Source organism: Gobio gobio (assembly GCF_949357685.1).
Source record: "Gobio gobio genome assembly, chromosome: 16".
NCBI classification, from domain to species: domain Eukaryota; kingdom Metazoa; phylum Chordata; class Actinopteri; order Cypriniformes; family Gobionidae; genus Gobio; species Gobio gobio.
This window is the reverse complement of record NC_137109.1, coordinates 3,989,204-4,009,203: the sequence shown is the minus strand read 5'-3', so window position 1 is coordinate 4,009,203 and position 20,000 is coordinate 3,989,204. Positions and strand designations below refer to the sequence as shown.

The 20,000-nt window shown below is 42.5% G+C and overlaps 1 protein-coding gene across 1 annotated transcript in view; it reads left to right on the top strand.

Annotated features, from left to right (window-relative positions):
- mgat4b (alpha-1,3-mannosyl-glycoprotein 4-beta-N-acetylglucosaminyltransferase B) overlaps window positions 1-20,000 on the top strand; it is a 160,718-nt gene that overhangs the window by 114,534 nt on the left and 26,184 nt on the right. The window contains exons 7-8 of the mRNA XM_079838942.1: window positions 8,673-8,748; window positions 10,661-10,775. Of these exons, the coding sequence (XP_079695068.1) occupies window positions 8,673-8,748; window positions 10,661-10,775 (191 nt within the window). The remainder of the gene's footprint in view (window positions 1-8,672; window positions 8,749-10,660; window positions 10,776-20,000) is intronic.

The window sequence follows — 20,000 nt, the reverse complement described above, 5'->3', positions numbered from 1 at the left end:
TGTGCCTAACACAGATAGACGATGTGTATATTTTATGTATAGCTCTTTGCCAAATTTCATCCGTCAATTCTGTATTTAGGTCGTCCTCCCACTGTACCTTAAGAGACAGAAGAGATGGGCATTTCATGGCCTGAATAGCAGTATACAGCTGGGAGACACCACCCGAGAGATGAGGCTTGACCGTCAGACAATGATCAAGAGGGCCGATATTTGGTTTTGAGGGAAATGACTGAAACTGGGAACGGACAAAATCACGGACCTGAAGATACCTAAAAAAATGTGTTTTTGGTAAACTTAATTCATTAACCAAATAGTCAAAAGAAACGAACGTGCCATCTACAAAAAGATCTCCCACACTGTTTATGCCTTTTCTAGCCCAAATGAGAAAGGCCGTATCTATAAGTGATGGCTTAAAAAGAAAGTTTGAGGACAGAGGCATAGACACCAAAGCTTGTGTGTGACCAAAATGTTTGCGAAATTGGGTCCATATGCGTAAGCTGCCTCTTACAATAGGATTGTCCGTATGTGCACCCACTGCCACTGGCAGTGGAGCACACAACATTGAGGCCAAAGAGACGGGCGAGCATGAATGTTGTTCCATTAGACACCAACTCGGACTATTCCCACCAATAGAAGCTCCATACCATATTACTAATTTGTGAATGTTTGCAGCCCAATAATAGTATAAAAAATTTGGTAGAGCTAGTCCAGCATTCTCCTTACGTCTCTCGAGAACTGTTTTCCGTACGCGAGGTATAGTTTTGTTCCATACAAATGTACTGATGTGCCCATCAAGTTCCTTAAAGAATGATTTTGGTATGAAAATTGGGACTGTTTGGAATAAATACAAGATCTTAGGTAACGTTACCATCTTTATTGAATTAATACGTCCAGCCAGGGACAGAGGCAGAGTAGACCAACGATTAAGGTTCTCCTTGATCTGTCCTAAGGTTGATTTGAAGTTATTTTGGTATAGGTCCTTATATCTACTTGTGACACTTACTCCCAGGTATGTCATGGGGCCCTCTGTAGTCCTGAATGGGTATGAGTCAAAGGATCGATTCCGAGCCAGAACATTAATTGGGAACAAAACACTTTTGGTGAGGTTAATCTTGTACCCAGAAGATTTACCAAATTGAGAAATGGTGTCTAGGCATTCTGGGATTGAAGTCTCCGGATCTGATATAAACATCAGCAAATCATCAGCATACAATGACACTTTATGAACCAGGCCACCCCTCGTGATACCCCGTATATTGTTATTACATCGCAATGCCGCGGCAAGTGGCTCAATGACCAGATCAAAGAGAAGAGGGGACAATGGACAACCCTGTCGTGTCCCTCTCTGAACAGTGAAATATTGCGAATTAAAGTTATTAGTCCTCACTCTAGCTTGGGGTGCTGCATACAACGTCCGAATCCAAGAAACAAAGACTGGACCAAAGCCGAATTTGCTTAGAGTTTTGAAAAGGTGTCCATACTCAATTCGATCGAAAGCTTTATGCGCGTCTAGTGAGATCACAATTTCTGGCGAGTGAATCGAATGTTTAGAGTATATTATGTTAAAGAGGCGACGTAAATTATGAAAAGACTGCCTGCCCTTTACAAAGCCTGTCTGGTCAGGATGCACAATTTTTGGTACTATAGATTCCAATCTTAAGGAGAGAATCTTTGTAAGTATTTTATAATCACATGTGAGTAGGCTGATCGGGCGATAAGACTCGCATTTAGTGGGGTCTTTGCCCTTTTTGGGAAGCACAGATATTGTGGCTTGGGTCATAGATGTAGGCAGCTTCTCTTGTTTGAGTGATTCATTGTAGACGAGGCACAGTAAAGGTATCAATTTAGAAGCAAAAGCCTTATAAAACTCAATTGGATACCCATCTGGGCCTGGTGCCTTTCTAGTTTTCATGGATCTAATTGCTTGACTAATCTCAGTTTCAAATATAGGCTGCTCAAGGATGGCCTTATCCTCCTCAGCTATAGTCGGGAGAGTTACATTGTCAAGAAATACATGATCACTAGGATTGTCTGAAGAATATAGGGATGAATAAAATAATCTGAATTGCTCATTAATGTCTTTGGTGTCAAGCTTAACTTCTCCATCCGCAGTTTGTATTTTTGTAATAAAATTGGCAGCAGAATATTGACGCAGCTGGTGAGAGAGTAACCTACTTGCCCGCTCTCCATGTTCGTAAAAGTTGTGTCTAGATTTCAGAAATTTCTCTCCTGCTTCCATGGAGGTAAGAAGATCAAATTCCGTTTGTAATGCTATTCTTTTTTTGCGGAGGTCAGCTGTAGGGGCAGAGGAGTGTTGCTGGTCAACATCGCGGATTAGATTGATCAACTCATTGTAACGTCTAGACCTGCTTCTATTAAGACGGGCGGTGTATTCTATTATTTGACCCCTAATATATGCTTTAAGAGTTTCCCAAAGTATTAAAATATCGGTGTCTGGCAGCTGGTTAGTTTCAATAAAGAAATCAATCTGTGTTGAAATAAAGTCCACAAATGTTTCATCAGACAACAAAGATGTATTAAATCGCCAATTACATTGAATTGGCCTTCTAACCTGGAGCCAAAGCTCCATAGTGACAGGAGAGTGGTCAGAAATAACAATGCTTTCATAACTGCAAGACTTAATTGATGAGAGCATTTTTTGATCCAGCAAAAAGAAATCTATTCTTGAATATGTTTGATGGACAGCGGAGAAGAAGGAAAACTCCTTTAACGTAGGATTCTTAAATCTCCATGGATCTACTACACCACTAGAACCGCAAAAAGCATTTATAATAGTTGCAGATTTAGAGGGGGAAGGAGGGGCTGTAAATACTTTGGAACGGTCTAGAGAAGGTTTAAGAACTGTATTAAAGTCTCCTCCCAGAATCAGATGGTGTGTGCCCAGCTCTGGTATATGGCCAAACAGTTCTTTAAAAAAGTCTGGGTTATCCCAATTTGGAGCATACACACTAACTAGGACCACCGGTACGTTATAAAGTCTGCCCTGAACAATCACAAAACGCCCGCATTTATCACTAATAGCACTGGTTTGTATAAATTGCACATTTTTGCCAATCAAGATGGCTGTACCACGAAATTTAGAATTTAATTCAGAGTGGTAGACCTGTGATACGCATCCTCTCTTTAATTTAGGAATGTCTGTTATGCGAAGGTGTGTTTCCTGTAGGAAAATTATCTCTGCTTTCAATTTGTTTAAATGTGAAAACACCTTACTTCGCTTTACAGGATGGTTGAGTCCCCTCACGTTCCAGCTCACAAATTTAGTCACAGGTCTATTCATTCCATCTGCCGGACTCATGGCTGAAAAAGTTCAAATCAATGTTATTATGAAAACTCATCTCCAACTCTGAGAAAAAGAAAGAAGGTAAAGGGAAAAAAAACAAAAGCACAAAGACAAAAAAAGAGCAAACTTTGCAGAGTAAAAAGAAAACTTTTAAATCACCCATTAACAACACAGATCCCTGCTGGTCCCTCCCCAAATGAGAGACTGCACCCCCCCAACCTCCCAAGCCACTATGAAGTTTCATAGAAAGAAGAAAATAAAACTTACCGAGTGGAGCTGAGACCCCACATAAACCTTATAATAACCATTAAGATGAACATCTATAACATTAACAAGACTATTTAGAACCATTACTCAATATCCCTGTGTACATGGAAAAGAGAGAAAAAAGAAAAGAAAAACAATTTCTAGTTATCAATATTTTGAATTCAGCATGTTAGAAAACGATTCTAAGTGGAACATGAAAAAACCAAGCAGACATATGAATAATTGCATATGGAGAAAAGAAGAAAAAACGCCTCAGTCTGCATATGACACTAGCCATCAGTACACCCACTGTCCAATGTCACTGAACTGATCCAATGTCCCATGGCATTACGCTGCAGCGATATTGATCCCCAAACACAATTGGTTCACTCCAATACTCCCACCAAATATGACGTTACCATGGTATTTAGCCTCCCATATTAATCACTCATAAGTCCCCTGACGAAGGTAACCGCCTTCTCTGGGTCAGTAAAGCTCTTCTGCTGGCCGTCCCGAGTCGTAATCCTCAGTTTTGCAGGATACAACAGCCCGTATTTGATCCCCTCGCATTGCCGTAATAACTGTCTCACCTGTCCGAAAGCCGCTCTGCTTCGCGCCACATTCTGCGTGTAATCAGGGAACACTCTGATAGTGTCGCCATTTTCAGATACAAGTTGTGGAGATGTAGCAGCCTTTCGTAGAATGCTTTCCTTCTCTTGATAGTAGTGGCACTTGACGACAAAAGCTCTCGGTGGCTGCCCATTTCCCGGGGCTTGCTGCAAAGTACGGTGAGCCCTGTCGATAACGGGCGGTTCGTCCAGGCCAATCACTTTTTGTAAAAGTTTTGCAACGAAGGTGCTCGCTGAAACGCCTGCCTCTCGTCCTTCTTTAACCCCAAAGATGCGTAAATTACATCTCCGTGATCTCGCTTCCAAATCCTCAGCCTTTGCCGCCAAACTCACCACCTCTTTTTTCAGTTCAGCCACCTGTTGCTCAAGATTAGCGATAGCATCTGAGTGAGTGTTAGCTGCAGTTTCCAAGCCTGCGGTGCGCTCTTCAAGCGCGTTAGCTTTGATGTTAACCTGATCGATTGCACCCTTCAGCTCGTCTCTCAAACCACCGATTTGCTTGCGTATTTCTTCATTTTGCATCTCTGCTTTCTCATCCATTTTCGCCAGCAGTTCGTTTCTTAATGAATTTATTGCTTGTAATATAGCTGACTGCCCCGAGCTCGTGCTTTCCGCTGGTTCGTTAGCTTTAGCAGCCTTCCTCAGGTCTGGCATATTTATAAGCGGCTAAACTTGATTAACAGAATAAAAACAAAAATTCTCACATTTTATCCATGCACACTGTGTCTGTATGGCTTTAAACAACGAAAAAAGTGTCTTGTTGACGAATTTTAAGGTTCATGTGGGAGAGCTCAGTTAGACACGTCTACATCCCTTCGAGGCCCAACCGGAAGTCCTAAATACTTCATTTTTAACCTAAGAAATATAAAATGATGAAAAAAATTAAATGCAGTGATACTTTTACTTCTGAAAATAAACGAGTGAGTCATTGAATCATTCACTCAACTGATTTGATCAAACGGCTGATTGATTCATTCAGTGTCTTTATGAATGGATCACTGAGTCAGTGACTCACTTGATTCATTCAGTGTCTTAATGAATGGATCACTGAGTCAGTGACTCACTTGATTCATTCAGTGTCATTTTGAATGGATCACTGAGTCAGTGACTCACTTGATTCATTCAGTGTCTTTATGATTGGATCACTGAGTCAGTGACTCACTTGATTCATTCAGTGTCTTAATGAATGATCACTGTGTCAGTGACTCACTTGATTCACTCAGTGTCTTTATGATTTGATCACTGAGTCAGTGACTCACTTGATTCATTCAGTGTCTTTATGATTGGATCACTGAGTCAGTGACTCACTTGATTCACTCAGTGTCATTTTGAATGGATCACTGAGTCAGTGACTCACTTGATTCACTCAGTGTCTTTATGAATGATCACTGTGTCAGTGACTCACTTGATTCACTCAGTGTCTTTATGAATGATCACTGAGTCAGTGACTCACTTGATTCATTCACATTTGGATTCATGTCGTGTTCAGAATACCACGGTGTGAAATAGAGCAAAAACAGACAGTATTGGCAAAAATGTCATTTAATATTGACTTCTTTATTAAACTGTTTTATAAAATCAATATCAGATTTGCAGTCATGCTGATATTCAGACACATCACTCTTGTTTGTCTTGCTATGTCATAAATATTAAAAACAATAACTCAGGGGCATTTTTGCCCTCATATTTTGGCTTTTGGGGGCATTCCCCATTAATTTCTTAACACTGCTATAGTCAAGCAATGAAACCATTATATTATCTTTTCTAGCAATCTTTTATACACTCTAAAAAACACTGGGTCAAAAACAACCCAAGGGCTGGGTAAATATAGGACAGAACCGGGGTGGATTTAGTGATAGCTCCAATATCCTCCTGAAGTTCCCGAAAAATGTCAGTTAGTGCCTCAGTGACGAGCTGTCAATCACAGCTGTCAATCATGACGTCACACCCCCGTTTATATAGCATCAAATAACTAACTAAAACCAAACATATTTAAAGAACGAACACTTGAACTGCCTAAAATGACAGAAACTATCTTCGGAAAAAAATGTATTTAAAGTGTGATTTGATTGTTTAGTTTCCATTAGATTACCTGAAGAGGGCGGGGTTTATGAGCTATACTGGGACCAGCCACCAGGGGGCGATCGAGACACGGCGGCTTCAGCTTTCAGGACTCGTGTGGCACACTCGGTTTTCTACCCAGGATTTGAGTAGAAAAAATAACCCAAGATTGTTTAGAGTGTAAAAAATAAGTCGCGTTCTTGCACAATTGCCCATTCTCAAAGACCCGCCCCCTTTAGTTACCGTTGCCATGTCCGACAAGCTGCGCTCTCACACACACACACACACACACACGTTCTCACGCAGTGAAAAACACATCGCAGAGCAAAGACTTTTAATACGAAACAAAGTCTCAACTCTAAAATTGTAATTTTTTAAGGAAATAGGTAAATAAATAGCGTTTTCTGGCTCTTTGATGTGCTGGTGAACGATCACTTCTTCCTTCTAGGTGATTTACAGTATCAAATAAACATGGAGGAAGTTGTTTCAACCGCAGAAAGACGTCAGTACACAGCGTTTTTCAAGTTCAAGTCCACTAATCTACGTATTCTCTTGAATGCTTTGTCGGACAAAATGGCGGATTCTGCAGATTACGATTGGTCAGATCGCCTGTCAATCAAACTCCCGGCGACGGGTGAATTAAGCTGCGAGTGATCTCATACATTCACTCTCTGGTGCTTGCGAACTGTCAACTCTGTCAATCTGTCAATCAAATCAGGTAAAGTGGTTAAAACACCCCATTCCTGTTTGAAAACACCCAGTGATTAAAACACACCTTTTATATTCTAAAGACCCAACGATGACTACGTTTACACGCTCCCTCATAATGCGATAATAATAGGATTTTGACAATATTGCGATTAAACTGTACCTCATGTGAACGCAATACTTCGATCAAACTAATGCGATTAAGCTCATAATCGTAGTAACTATAGTTGCATTACACTAGGTGGCGTACGCAGATTTTAATCACATTAAACACGCATAGAAATATTAATCGCATTACCATGCTGAGCAAAGTGCACGGACGAACACGGATACCGTGTGTTGCTCACACAACTTCATGAATGAATCTCATCTCCAAATCACTGAACTCTGTCAACACAACCATACTTATTAGCAGTGTTGCCACAGTTACTTTGATCTGATTACTGATTACTACTTTAAAAAGTAACTTAGTTACTTTACAGATTACTTGATTTTAAAAGTAACTAAGTTAGATTACAAGTTACTTTATTAGTTACGTTCAGCAGTTGCCGACAACACCCCTGTCGCCTCAACATAGAAATGATGCCAACACTCACTTTACTGGAAGTGCATTTTTAACAGTAACGTCAACAATGTATCTCCTGACATTTTAAGTTGAAATTAAAAAATATTTCCTGAAAAAAAAAACATGTTTTAGTAAAAAATTGACAGTCTTTCTTGACTTCACTTAAAGGGTTAGTTCATCCAAAAATGTAAATTGTGTCATTAATGACTGAGCCTCATGTGGTTGGACACCCGTCAGACCTCCGTTCATCTTCAGACACAAATGAAGATATTTTAGTGTAAATCTGATGCTCTGAAAGGCCTCCATTGGCTCAACTTTACACTCTCAAGACCCTTAAAAGACACTAAAGACTAAAGTTACAAAGTCCATCTCACTACAGCGGCTCTACAATAACTTTATGAAGAGACGAGAATAGTTTTTGTGCGCAAAAAAAAACCTATATAACGACTTATATAGTGATGACGATTTCAAAACACGGCCTCATGAAGCTTCGAAGCGTTATGAATCAGTGAGTCGATTCAGTGGTTCAGAGCGTTATGAATCAATGAGTCGAATCAGCGGTTCAGAGCGTTATGAATCAGTGAGTCGATTCAGCAGTTTGAATCGCCAAATTTCAGCAGTTTGGCGGTTTGACACGTGATCCGAATCATGATTCGACTCACTGATTCATAACGCTTCGAAGCTTCATGACGTCTTGTTTTGAAATTGTTAAAGGAACAGTTTCTTTTAGTAAATAAAAGGCAAATTAAATTCATTCTTAACTTGTACCTCCTAAAAACATCCAATGTCACACATCAGTACTCATCAACATCAGTCCTGGTGCGTCTCGATGGAGATGCCGGAGCGGTTTTCAGTAAATAATCTGATCCTCACACAAAACTATCAAAGGGAACACTTGGAATAGAGCAAACAAACTCACACCGACTCTTTTTGTTTGGAGCTTTAATCTTTAGAAGTGCACCTGTGTTCACTGAGCACTGGACACACTGCAGCTTCAGCTGTGTGTGTGTGTGTGTGTGTGTGTGTGTGTGTGTGTGTGTGTGTGTGTGTGTGTGTGTGTGTGTGTGTGTGTGTGTGTGTGTGTGTGTGTGTGTGTGTGTGTGTGTGTGTGTGTGTGTGTGTGTGTGGCTTCATGAAGCGTGTGCTATTGTTTGTGCAGGTGGAGAACGAAGCAGAACCTGGATTACTGCTTCCTGATGATGTACGCCCAGACTAAAGGAACCTATTACGTACAGGTAATCTCTTCTGAACAGGACGTGTGTCGGGTGTGTGTGTGTGTGTGAAGTGTGTATGAGCTGGGAATGACTGCATGCATCGAGGCAGTAAAGAAGTGATAATGTACTGTCAGTCGGTCTGAATACACCCTGACAGTTTATAACAGTGGGAATGGGAAGCTCTTATAGAGATGCGCTGATCTTTGAGCTGTACTTTTGCACTATGTTCTTTTTTTTTAATGCGTTTAAAACCAACACAAATCGTGCCTGCTTTCCCCCGCTCACTTTACAGTGTGTTCTTTGACACTGATGTGTGTGACGGCGGCTTTTCTTAGAAATGAGCAAAAAAGCCGAATCCACTTTGAGTTTGTTTTTCGCATTACACTCCCCCGACATCAGCGTTTGAAGAAGAGAGCGCAGAGCATTACTGAAACACAGAGTTCACACACACATGATGCAACAGCATTGAATTTGGCCATTTCTGGGTGAATAAGTCAGAAGTAGGGCTTTGAGTCGAATGGCGATATGGAAAACACCAACAGTGGCCCGTGAGCATCAGAACTGAACCACAGAGCAATGGAAGAAGGATCATGTGTTCTTCACGTGATCACGTCCCTGTGTGTGTGTGTGTGTGTGTGTGTGTGTGTGTGTGTGTGTGTGTGTGTGTGTGTGTGTGTGTGTGTGTGTGTGCTGCTGTGCGTCCCTGTGTGTGTAATAATCAGAGTGTGTGTGTGTGTGTCTTTAGAGCAGGTGTGTGTGTGTGTGTGTGTGTGTGTGTGTGTGTGTGTGTGTGTGTGTGTGTGTGTGTGTGTGTGTGTGTGTGTGTGTGTGTGTGTGTGTGTGTGTCTTTAGAGCAGGTGTGTGTGTGTGTGTGTGTCTTTAGAGCAGGTGTGTGTGTGTGTGTGTGTGTCTTTAGAGCAGGTGTGTGTGTGTGTGTGTGTGTGTGTGTGTGTCTTTAGAGCAGGTGTGTGTGTGTGTGTGTGTGTGTGTGTGTGTCTTTAGAGCAGGTGTGTGTGTGTGTGTGTGTGTGTGTGTGTGTGTGTGTGTGTGTGTGTGTGTGTGTGTGTGTGTGTGTGTGTGTGTCTTTAGAGCAGGTGTGTGTTGGTCAGTGGTCAGTGGTTTTCAGCTCCTCCAATAGCAGCTCCAGCAATGCTCCTGATCACACCTGGTGTGTGTGTGTGTGTGTGTGTGTGTGTGTGTGTGTGTGTGTGTGTGTGTGTGTGTGTGTGTGTGTGTGTGTGTGTGTGTGTGTGTGTGTGTGTGTGTGTGTGTGTGTGTGTGTGTGTGTGTGTGTGTGTGTGTGTGTGTGTGTGTGTGTGTGTGTGTGTCTTTAGAGCAGGTGTGTGTTGGTCAGTGGTTTTCAGCTCCTCCAATAGCAGCTCCAGCAATGCTCCTGATCACACCTGGAGTTCAGACCAGACACTCATGAGTGAGCAGAGCATCTGATATTCAAACACGAGGAGCTGGACGTGAACATGAGGCCTGAGTCCGGCTGACACTCGCAGAACACACTCGCAGAACACACTCGCAGAACACACTCGCAGAACACACTCGCAGAACACACTCGCAGAACACACACTCGCAGAACACACTCGCGCTGCGTCTGGTGTGTGTGATAGAGCCCTGTGTGTTCTAATCTCACCTCCTCATGTATCAGCCAATACAAATCCTGGAAACATTTAAAACTCTTTGATTTCATTTCTTCTCTTCACTTTGATTTCATTTCCCGCGCTGTACAGTGTTGTCCGCTTTAAGCTGGGATAAAAGAAAGTGTATTAACTTCTGTAAAGATGACACGCTTCACCTTTAAAGCGTTTAGCCTTTAGATAGCCTCAAAAAGAATTGAACTCATCAGGATTATATGCAGATATGCAGCTCTTCTCTCTCTCTCTCTCTCTCTCTCTCTCTCTCTCTCTCTCTCTCTCTCTCTCAGCTAGAGGATGATATTGTCGCACGGCCGAATTACTTCACCACGATGAAGAACTTCGCCCTACAGCAGCCGTCCGAGGAGTGGATGATCCTGGAGTTCTCCCAGCTGGGCTTCATCGGTGAGTGTGTGTGTGTGTGTGTGTCTCCCTCTGTCACCAGAGTACCCGTCAACCCTTATAAAGCTGCGGGGTCTCCAGGGCGATGACCTGTGGAGGTGCTAATGGAAGAGATATTTCACATCTTCCCGTGGGATGAGAAGTGATTTGGTCCGTTTGAAGCGGCTCTGTCTCCTCATAGGGTTCACATTAGTCTCCACCTGAGGAGCTTCATGGAGGGACTCAATAAGAGCCAGTCCTGAATTTATTGCACAATTAAGTTTTTCTAACATATCAAAAACAAAACTTCTCATAAATCAAAGGCTGGTAGACATCATACTAACTTTAAGTAACATGTCAACCGGCTCTCATTAGAGTACTAGTGGACTGTTAGGTTAGGGTCCGGGTTATAAGTTGACATGCAGTTGCAAAGTCACTGTGTTTGCGGCACAATGTTGATTACAAAATGGCTGCTTTGTGTGACAGTGGAAGGGAAAGAGTCCGTCTGTATACGTTCAAATACCAAATCTATAAGTTGTGCAGCACAAAACTAGACATATGTGGAAAGATTAGAACCTCAGCTTTCTCGATAACACAATCACTTTTGCATTCATGTTACATAGAAGAGATGCCAAATATTATTTAAGTTGTTTCTACATTAATTTGGAGAGTGACTGTGAAATTGTTACAATATAAAAAACTAAACTATATTAAACTATATTAAAATGAATTGCGATTAATTGCAGAAATTGCAATTTTATTGATTGACAGCACTAATATGTATAATATATTTAAAGGGTTAGTTCACCCAAAAATGAAAATTCTGTCATTAATTCCTCAGCCTCATGTGGTTGGACACCCGTCAGACCTCCGTTCATCTTCAGACACAAATGAAGATATTTTAGTGTAAAGCTGATGCTGAGAAAGGCTTCAGATCGGCCTCCATTGGCATTCAGTACATTTACACTCACAAGACCCATAAAAGGCACTAAAAACATCGTTACAAAGTCCATCTCACCACAGTGACTCTACAATAATCTTACGATGCGACGACAATAGTTTTTGTGCGCAAAAAAAAATCTAAATAACGCCTTTATCCAGCTTGTTCTTGTCTTCCGTGTGTGTCTCCACGACGCATGCGCGAGAATATGAGCAGATCCGGCGTTCGGGAATCCATGAAATGCCACTTTAGCCCGATTTTGAGAACTACGCCGAGACCTAAAGCACCATCAATGTAGAATTCAACAGCTGAGATACGCACGTCTTCCTCTGCTCGTGAACAAATCTCTTCTGGGTCATGTGTCCGAACGCCGGATCTGCTCATATTCTCACGCATGCGTCGTGGAGACACACACGGAAGACAAGAACAAGCTGGATAAAGGTGTTATTTAGATTTTTTTTGCGCACAAAAACTATTGTCGCCGCATCGTAAAATTATTGTAGAGTCACTGTGGTGAGATGGACTTTGTAATGACGTTTTTAGTGCCTTTTATGGGTCTTGGAAGTGTAAATGTACTGAATGCCAATGGAGGCCTATCTGAAGCCTTTCTCAGCATCAGCTTTACACTAAAATATCTTCATTTGTGTCTGAAGATGAACGGAGGTCTGACGGGTGTCCAACCACATGAGGCTGAGGAATTAATGACAGAATTTACATTTTTGGGTGAACTAACCCTTTAAATGTTATTGCACCAAGATGCTTTACAATATATTAAAACCATATACAATATAATATGCCAAATCCCATGACGAAAAATTACACACTGTGCCTTTAACATAGTAATGAGTGTGTTTGTATGAATTATAATCTTCAAGTTTCTGCTTTTAAACCCTCCAAGCTTCATCTTCCACTTAAACTACCTGGTGTTTAATCTCACACACTCTCACACACACTCTCACACACACACACACTCACACACACTCTCTCACACACACTCTCTCACACACTCTCACACACACACTCTCTCACACACACTCTCTCACACACACTCTCTCACACACTCTCTCACACACACTCTCACACACACACTCTCACACACACACTCTCACACACACTCTCTCACACACACTCACACACTCTCACACACACACACACACACACACACTCTCTCACACACACTCTCTCTCTCACACACACACACACACACTCTCACACACTCTCAGACACACACTCTCACACACACACGCACAATCTCACACTCTCACACACGCACACACTCTCTCACACACACACACACCCTCACACACACTCTCTCACACATGTAGTGTTTTCATCTTTTATGGGGACTTTCCATAGGCGTAATGGTTTTTATACCGTACATACCGTATATTCTATCCCCCTACACTGCCCCTGCCCCTAAACCTAACCCTCACAGGAGACATTCTGCAATTTTACATTTTCAAAAAACATCGCTTAGTCTGATTTATAAGATGTTTTCCTCATGGGGACCTAAAAATGTCCCCACAAGGATGAGGATTTCGGATATTGCTATCTTTGTGGGGACATTTTGTCCCCATAACGTGATGATTACCAGTCCACACACACACACACACACACACACACACACACTCTCACACGCACAATCTCACACACTCTCTCACACACGCACACACTCTCTCACACACACACACACCCTCACACATACTCTCTCACAGACTCTCACACACACTCTCACACACCCTCACACACACTCTCTCACAGACTCTCACACACACACTCTCACACACTCTCACACGCACAATCTCACACACTCTCTCACACACGCACACACTCTCTCACACACACACACACCCTCACACATACTCTCTCACAGACTCTCACACACACTCACACACACACACACACTCACTCACACACTCACACACACTCTCACACACACACTCTCACACACTCTATGACAGCAATGCGTTTAACTCCCTCTGGAAGTGGACAAGCGTCTCAGAGCCGCTCAGATCCGATCGAAATCCGAGGGCCAGAGAGTAAAAAGCATGTTTTTTCTTTGGCCAAAGAAAGTAATGCGCGTTTGGCCCAGCAGGAGTGAATAATGACATGAGTTTTCGTGATTTAAATGAAACCGATTACCCAACTCTATTGTTTTGGTACTCCAGCGCTTTATCTTAACTTGGCTAACTGCGTCTAAACTCTGAGTTTAATCAGTCGGGGTTCAGTCAGAGGAATGAAACCCTCCCCGATCAGACCTGTGAAACTCATCTTGAAATGGCAGCCGGAGTAATTGCTCTCTTATGATGTGTGTGTGAAATGAAGGCTAATTATGTTGATGATGGTGATCAGCGCTGGCTGCGGGCCTCAGGAGACGGGATTGATTTTGAGAGCCCTCGGCTCAGAGAAGTGGAAACTCACCCACAAGAAAATAAAGACCGCATGAACTCAATTATATCAGAACAACACCTGAACCAGACACACCAGCACTTCAGATCCGATCTTTACATTTGATGGATCTGGCAGGTGCTTTTATCCAAAGGGACTTGCATCGCATTTACATTTGAGCAGTTTATGCTTTCCCTGGTTGCTTCATATTTTTGTGTTTGCTAGCTCAATTTTCAATGGATATTTTTACTCATCACAAGGGCTGAGGGCAGACAAACCACTCATTGTTAGCCGACTAAATTTAAACCAACTGTTCTGACATCAGCCAGGCGTTAGACAAACACAGGTCTGTTTGTGCTGCTTCTGCCGGGACCGCCTGCGTTTGGCATCTATTTGCTTTGATAGGGTTTGATCCCATGGACTTTAGTCATGTTCCTCCTCATGATCAGAGCAACACATCAGCCCAAACACACCCCGGCTCAGGCTTCTGGCTGGCCCAAGCGGGTCTGGATGGTTGATCTGCGGGCCTTCAGCAAATCTCTGTAAAGTCAGTGCGTTCTTAAAACCCCCAAATTACCCCCAACCCCTTTATCCCTTTATCTTTGTTCTTTCAGAGAAAACAGAAAATACATTTACAAACAATAGCACAAATACAATAGAGAAAGCTTACAAATGAAATATACAATTTAGCCCATACTTGAATAACCAAATGTAAAACTAAAACTCTACAGTTGTCACTGTGTGAATTAAATATACATTGATTCCTGTTAAAGTTACTAAAGTTATTCAGTTTTCTTTTTGTTGTTTTACATTTACATTTACATTTAGTCATTTAGCAGACGCTTTTATCCAAAGCGACTTACAAATGAGAGCAATAGAAGCAACTACAACAGTCAGAGGCTACAGTATGCAAGTGCTGTAACAAGTCTCAGTTAATCTAACACAGAACACACAGGATTTTTTTTTTTTTTTTTTTTTTTTAAATAAATTAGACAGACAGAAAAATGAATAGAATGTTAAGTGCTATTCTTGATTGGTCAGGTGCTGCTGGAAGAGATGCGTCTTTAGATGTTTTTTGAAAATGGCTACAGACTCGGCTGCTGGAATTGAGATAGGCAGGTTATTCCACCAGGTGGGGGCAGTCCAGGAAAAGGTCCGTGACAGTGATTTCATGCCTCTCTGGTATGGCACCACAAGGCGTCGTTCACTGGTAGAACGCAAACTCCTGGAGGGTGTGTATGTCTGAACAAGCGAGTTAAGGTAAATTGGTGCAGAGCCAGTGGTTGCTTTGAAGGCGAGTACCAGTGCCTTGAATTTGATGCGAGCGGCTATTGGTAGCCAGTGGAGTCTGATGAAGAGAGGCGTGACGTGCGCTCTCTTCGGCTCGTTAAAGATCACCCTCGCCGCTGCATTCTGGATCAGTTGCAAGGGTTTGATAGTGCATGCCGGAAGGCCTGCTAGAAAAGCATTACAGTAGTCCAGTCTGGAGAGAACAAGAGCTTGGACCAAGAGTTGTGTGGTCTGCTCTGATAGGAAGGCTCTAATCTTCCTAATGTTGTATAATGCAAGTCTGCAGGACCGGGTTGTTGCAGTAATGTGGTCAGTGAATTTTAGCTGATCATCGATCACAACTCCAAGATTCCTGGCTGTCCTGGACGGAGTTATGGTTGATGATCCTAGCTGAATGGAGAGATTGTGATGAAGTGCTGGGTTGGCTGAGACCACAAGCAGTTCTGTCTTTGCAAGGTTGAGTTGCAGGTGATGTTCCTTCATCCAGGCAGAAATGTCTGTTAGGCAGGCAGCGATACGAACACCAACCGATGGATCATCTGGTTGAAATGAGAAGTAGAGTTGAGTGTCGTCTGCATAGCAGTGATAGGAAAAGCCATGTTTCTGAATGACCGATCCCAGTGATGACATGTAGATGGAGAAGAGAAGTGGTCCAAGCACTGAGCCCTGGGGAACTCCAGTAGCTAGATGATGTGACTTAGACACTTCACCTCTCCATGACACCCTGAAGGACCTACCTGAGAGGTAAGACTTGAGCCACTGGAGAGCAGTTCCTGAGATGCCCATCTTCATGAGAGTTGACAGGAGGATCTGGTGGTTAACTGTGTCAAAAGCAGCAGACAAATCCAGTAAGATAAGTACTGTGGATCTGGAAGCCGCTCTTGCCTGCCTCAGTGCCTCCGTAACCGAGAGCAGGGCAGTCTCAGTTGAGTGGCCGCTTTTGAAGCCTGATTGGTTGATATCCAGGAGGTTGTTCTGTTCAAGAAACGTAGAGAGCTGGTTAAAAACAACTCGCTCGAGTGTCTTTGCAATGAAAGGCAGAAGGGATACCGGTCTGTAGTTTTCTAAAAGTGCTGGGTTCATAGAGTGTTTCTTAAGCAGTGGGGTTACCCGAGCCTGCTTAAATGCTGTGGGGAAAGTCCCGGTGTGAAGAGAGGTGTTGACAATGTGAGTGAGTGCAGGAGTAACAGAAGAAGAAATGGCCTGAAGGAGGTGAGTGGGGATAGGGTCAAGCGGACAGGTAGTGGGGTGGTTGGAAAGGATGAGTTTGGAGACTTCAGCTTCAGAGAGCAGAGAAAAGGAGGGGAGTGTATGTGTTATGGTTGTTGAGATGTGCGTGTCGGTTTGTGGTGCGGAGAATTGGCTGCTGATGGAGGAGGTTTTTTGTGTGAAAAATGATGCAAAGTCATCCGCTGTAAGAGTTGATGAAGGAGGGGGGGGAGGAGGACAGAGGAGCGAAGAGAACGTTCTGAAGAGTGCACGAGAGTCAGAGCAGTTGTGTATTTTGTTGTGATAGTATGTAGTTTTAGCAGTGGAGACGTTACTAGAGAAAGAAGCGAGAATAGACTGATACAGGGTTAGGTCAGTAGTGTTTTTAGTTTTTCGCCACTTCCTCTCTGCCGCCCGGAGCCCAGAGCGATGTTCGCGGAGAACATCAGACAGCCAGGGGGCAGAGGGAGTGGTGCGGGCTGGCCTGGATGTAAGGGGACAGAGGTTGTCTAAGCAGGATGTTAGAGTGGAGCAAAGAGTGTCAGTAGCACTGTTAGTGTCCAGTGCTGAGAACTGAGCAGGTGGAGGGAGTGAGGAGGAAACCATAGTGGATAGACGGGAGGGAGAGAGTGAGCGTAGATTACGCCGAAAGGTAATCAGCGGAGGAGTGTGTGTTGTGTTAGGAGTTAGTAGGAGGTTAAGAGTGATGAGAAAGTGATCTGAGGTGTGTAAAGGAGTAACTAAAGTGACGTCTGTGGAGCAGTAGCGTGTGTAGATAAGATCAAGATGGTTACCTGATTTATGAGTAGCTGTAGTAGATACTCGCTTAAGATCAAATGAGGTCAGAAGAGTGGTGAAGTCTGCAGCCTGGGGTTTATCAAGGTGAATGTTGAAGTCACCGAGCAGTACCAGAGGAGTGCCATCCTCAGGGAAGTGAGAGAGTAACATATCCAATTCCTCCAGGAAGTTACCCAGTTGACCTGGAGGACGATAAATAACTACAACATGGATTTTAGCAGGGTGAGTGACAGTGATTGAGTGTGATTCAAATGAGCAGTTGCCAGATAGAGAATCTGGCAGAATCTGCCAGATAGAGAATCTTTATTATCATTAGGCTACTGTCACTTTAAGAGTGAACGCACAGATCTAATACACTGATACACGTGACTGTTTATGTTCACATAAGACATAACCGACTGTGTTTAAAGGGATAGTTCACCCCAAAATGAAGATTATCCCATGATTTACACTCGCTCAAGCCATCCCAGACGTGTATGACTATTAGCCGAACACAATCACAGTTATATTATAAAATATCCTGGCTCTTCCAAGCTTTATAATGGGAGTGAATGGGGTTGAGATTTTGAAGCCCAAAAAGAGCATCTATTCATTATAAAAGTGGATCTATCCATCATAAAAGTGCATCTGTCCATCATAAAAGTGCATCCATCCATCATAAAAGTGCATCTATCCATTATAAAACTGTATCTATCCATCATAAAAGTGCATCCATCCATCATAAAAGTGCATCTGTCCATCATAAAAGTGCTTCTATCCATCATAAAAGTGCATCCATCCATCATAAAAGTGCATCTATCCATTATAAAAGTGTATCTATCCATCATAAAAGTGCATCCATCCATCATAAAAGTGCATCTGTCCATCATAAAAGTGCTTCTATCCATCATAAAAGTGCATCCATCCATCATAAAAGTGCATCTATCCATCATAAAAGTGCATCCGTCCATCATAATAGTGCATCCATCCATTATAAAAGTGCATCTGTCCATCATAATAGTGCATCTATCCATCATAAAAGTGCATCTATCCATCATAATAGTGCATCTATCCATCATAAAAGTGCATCTATCCTTCATAAAAGTGCATCCATTCATCATAAAAGTGCATCTATCCATCATAAAAGTGCATCCGTCCATCATAATAGTGCATCTATCCATCATAATAGTGCATCTATCCATTATAAAAGTGCATCTATCCATCATAAAAGTGCATCCGTCCATCATAATAGTGCATCCATCCATTATAAAAGTGCATCTGTCCATCATAATAGTGCATCTATCCATCATAAAAGTGCATCTATCCATTATAAAAGTGCATCTGTCCATCATAAAAGTGCATCTATCCATCATAAAAGTGCATCTATCCATCATAAAAGCGCATCCATCCATCATAAAAGTGCATCCATTCATCATAAAAGTGCATCTATCCATCATTAAAGTGCATCCGTCCATTATAAAAGTGCATCCATCCATCATAAAAGTGCATCCGTCCATCATAATAGTGCATCTATCCATCATAAAAGTGCATCTATCCATCATAAAAGTGCATCCGTCCATCATAATAGTGCATCTATCCATCATAAAAGTGCATCCGTCCATCATAATAGTGCATCTATCCATCATAAAAGTGCATCCGTCCATCATAATAGTGCATCTATCCATCATAAAAGTGCATCTATCCATCATAAAAGTGCATCCGTCCATCATAATAGTGCATCTATCCATCATAAAAGTGCATCTGTCACTGAAGTCACACTGGTCTTTTCTCCTCTAGTGTGCCGTATATCTGAGAGAAACGCTTCTCAAACAAGAACAAATGTAGGGCGGGGCTTGAGTGTGTCTGAGGGGAATTGATTGGATGGTGGTGGTTTGCTATTGGTGGATCTCGTGTGAGTGACAGGTGGCCCCGCCCTCATCATCAGAGAACAGATGAAGTCTATATCAGGATTATTAACACAATAATGATGTGTATAAACTGTTGTCTGCAGACTCAGGCCTAGAGTTGTGATTATTTTGGCAGTAATGAGCCAGAAGGCTGTCCAGATGAGTTGAAGAGTAATGCGGCCTAATAGCAGAAAAGACTTGCCAAAGCAAAGATAAATCCCATGATGCATTTCACACTCTTGCACTGAACACCAGAGTCAGTCAGTTCTGGGAATTAACACCATCCAAGTCAGCTCGTTTCTGTATTTTACACACACACACACACACACACACACACACACACACACACACACACACACACACACACACACACACACACACACACACACACACACACACACACACACACACACACACGTATATTTCTCTAGAGTCTTTCTCTGCTCTTTTGCTCTAATAGGTCCCAAAGCAGCACTGAAGCTGTGATTGATGCTGCTCTCTGTCTGTATCACCCACACACACACACACACAACTACATTTTTAAATAACTTCCCATCCCTCTCACAGCGACATCTGTTCTCTGATGATGAGGGCGGGGCCACCTGTCACTCACATGAGATCCACCAATAGCAAACCACCACCATCCAATCAATTCCCCTCAGACACACTCAAGCCCCGCCCTACATTTGTTCTTGTTTGTGAAGCGTTTCTCTCATATATACGGCTCAATAGAGGAGT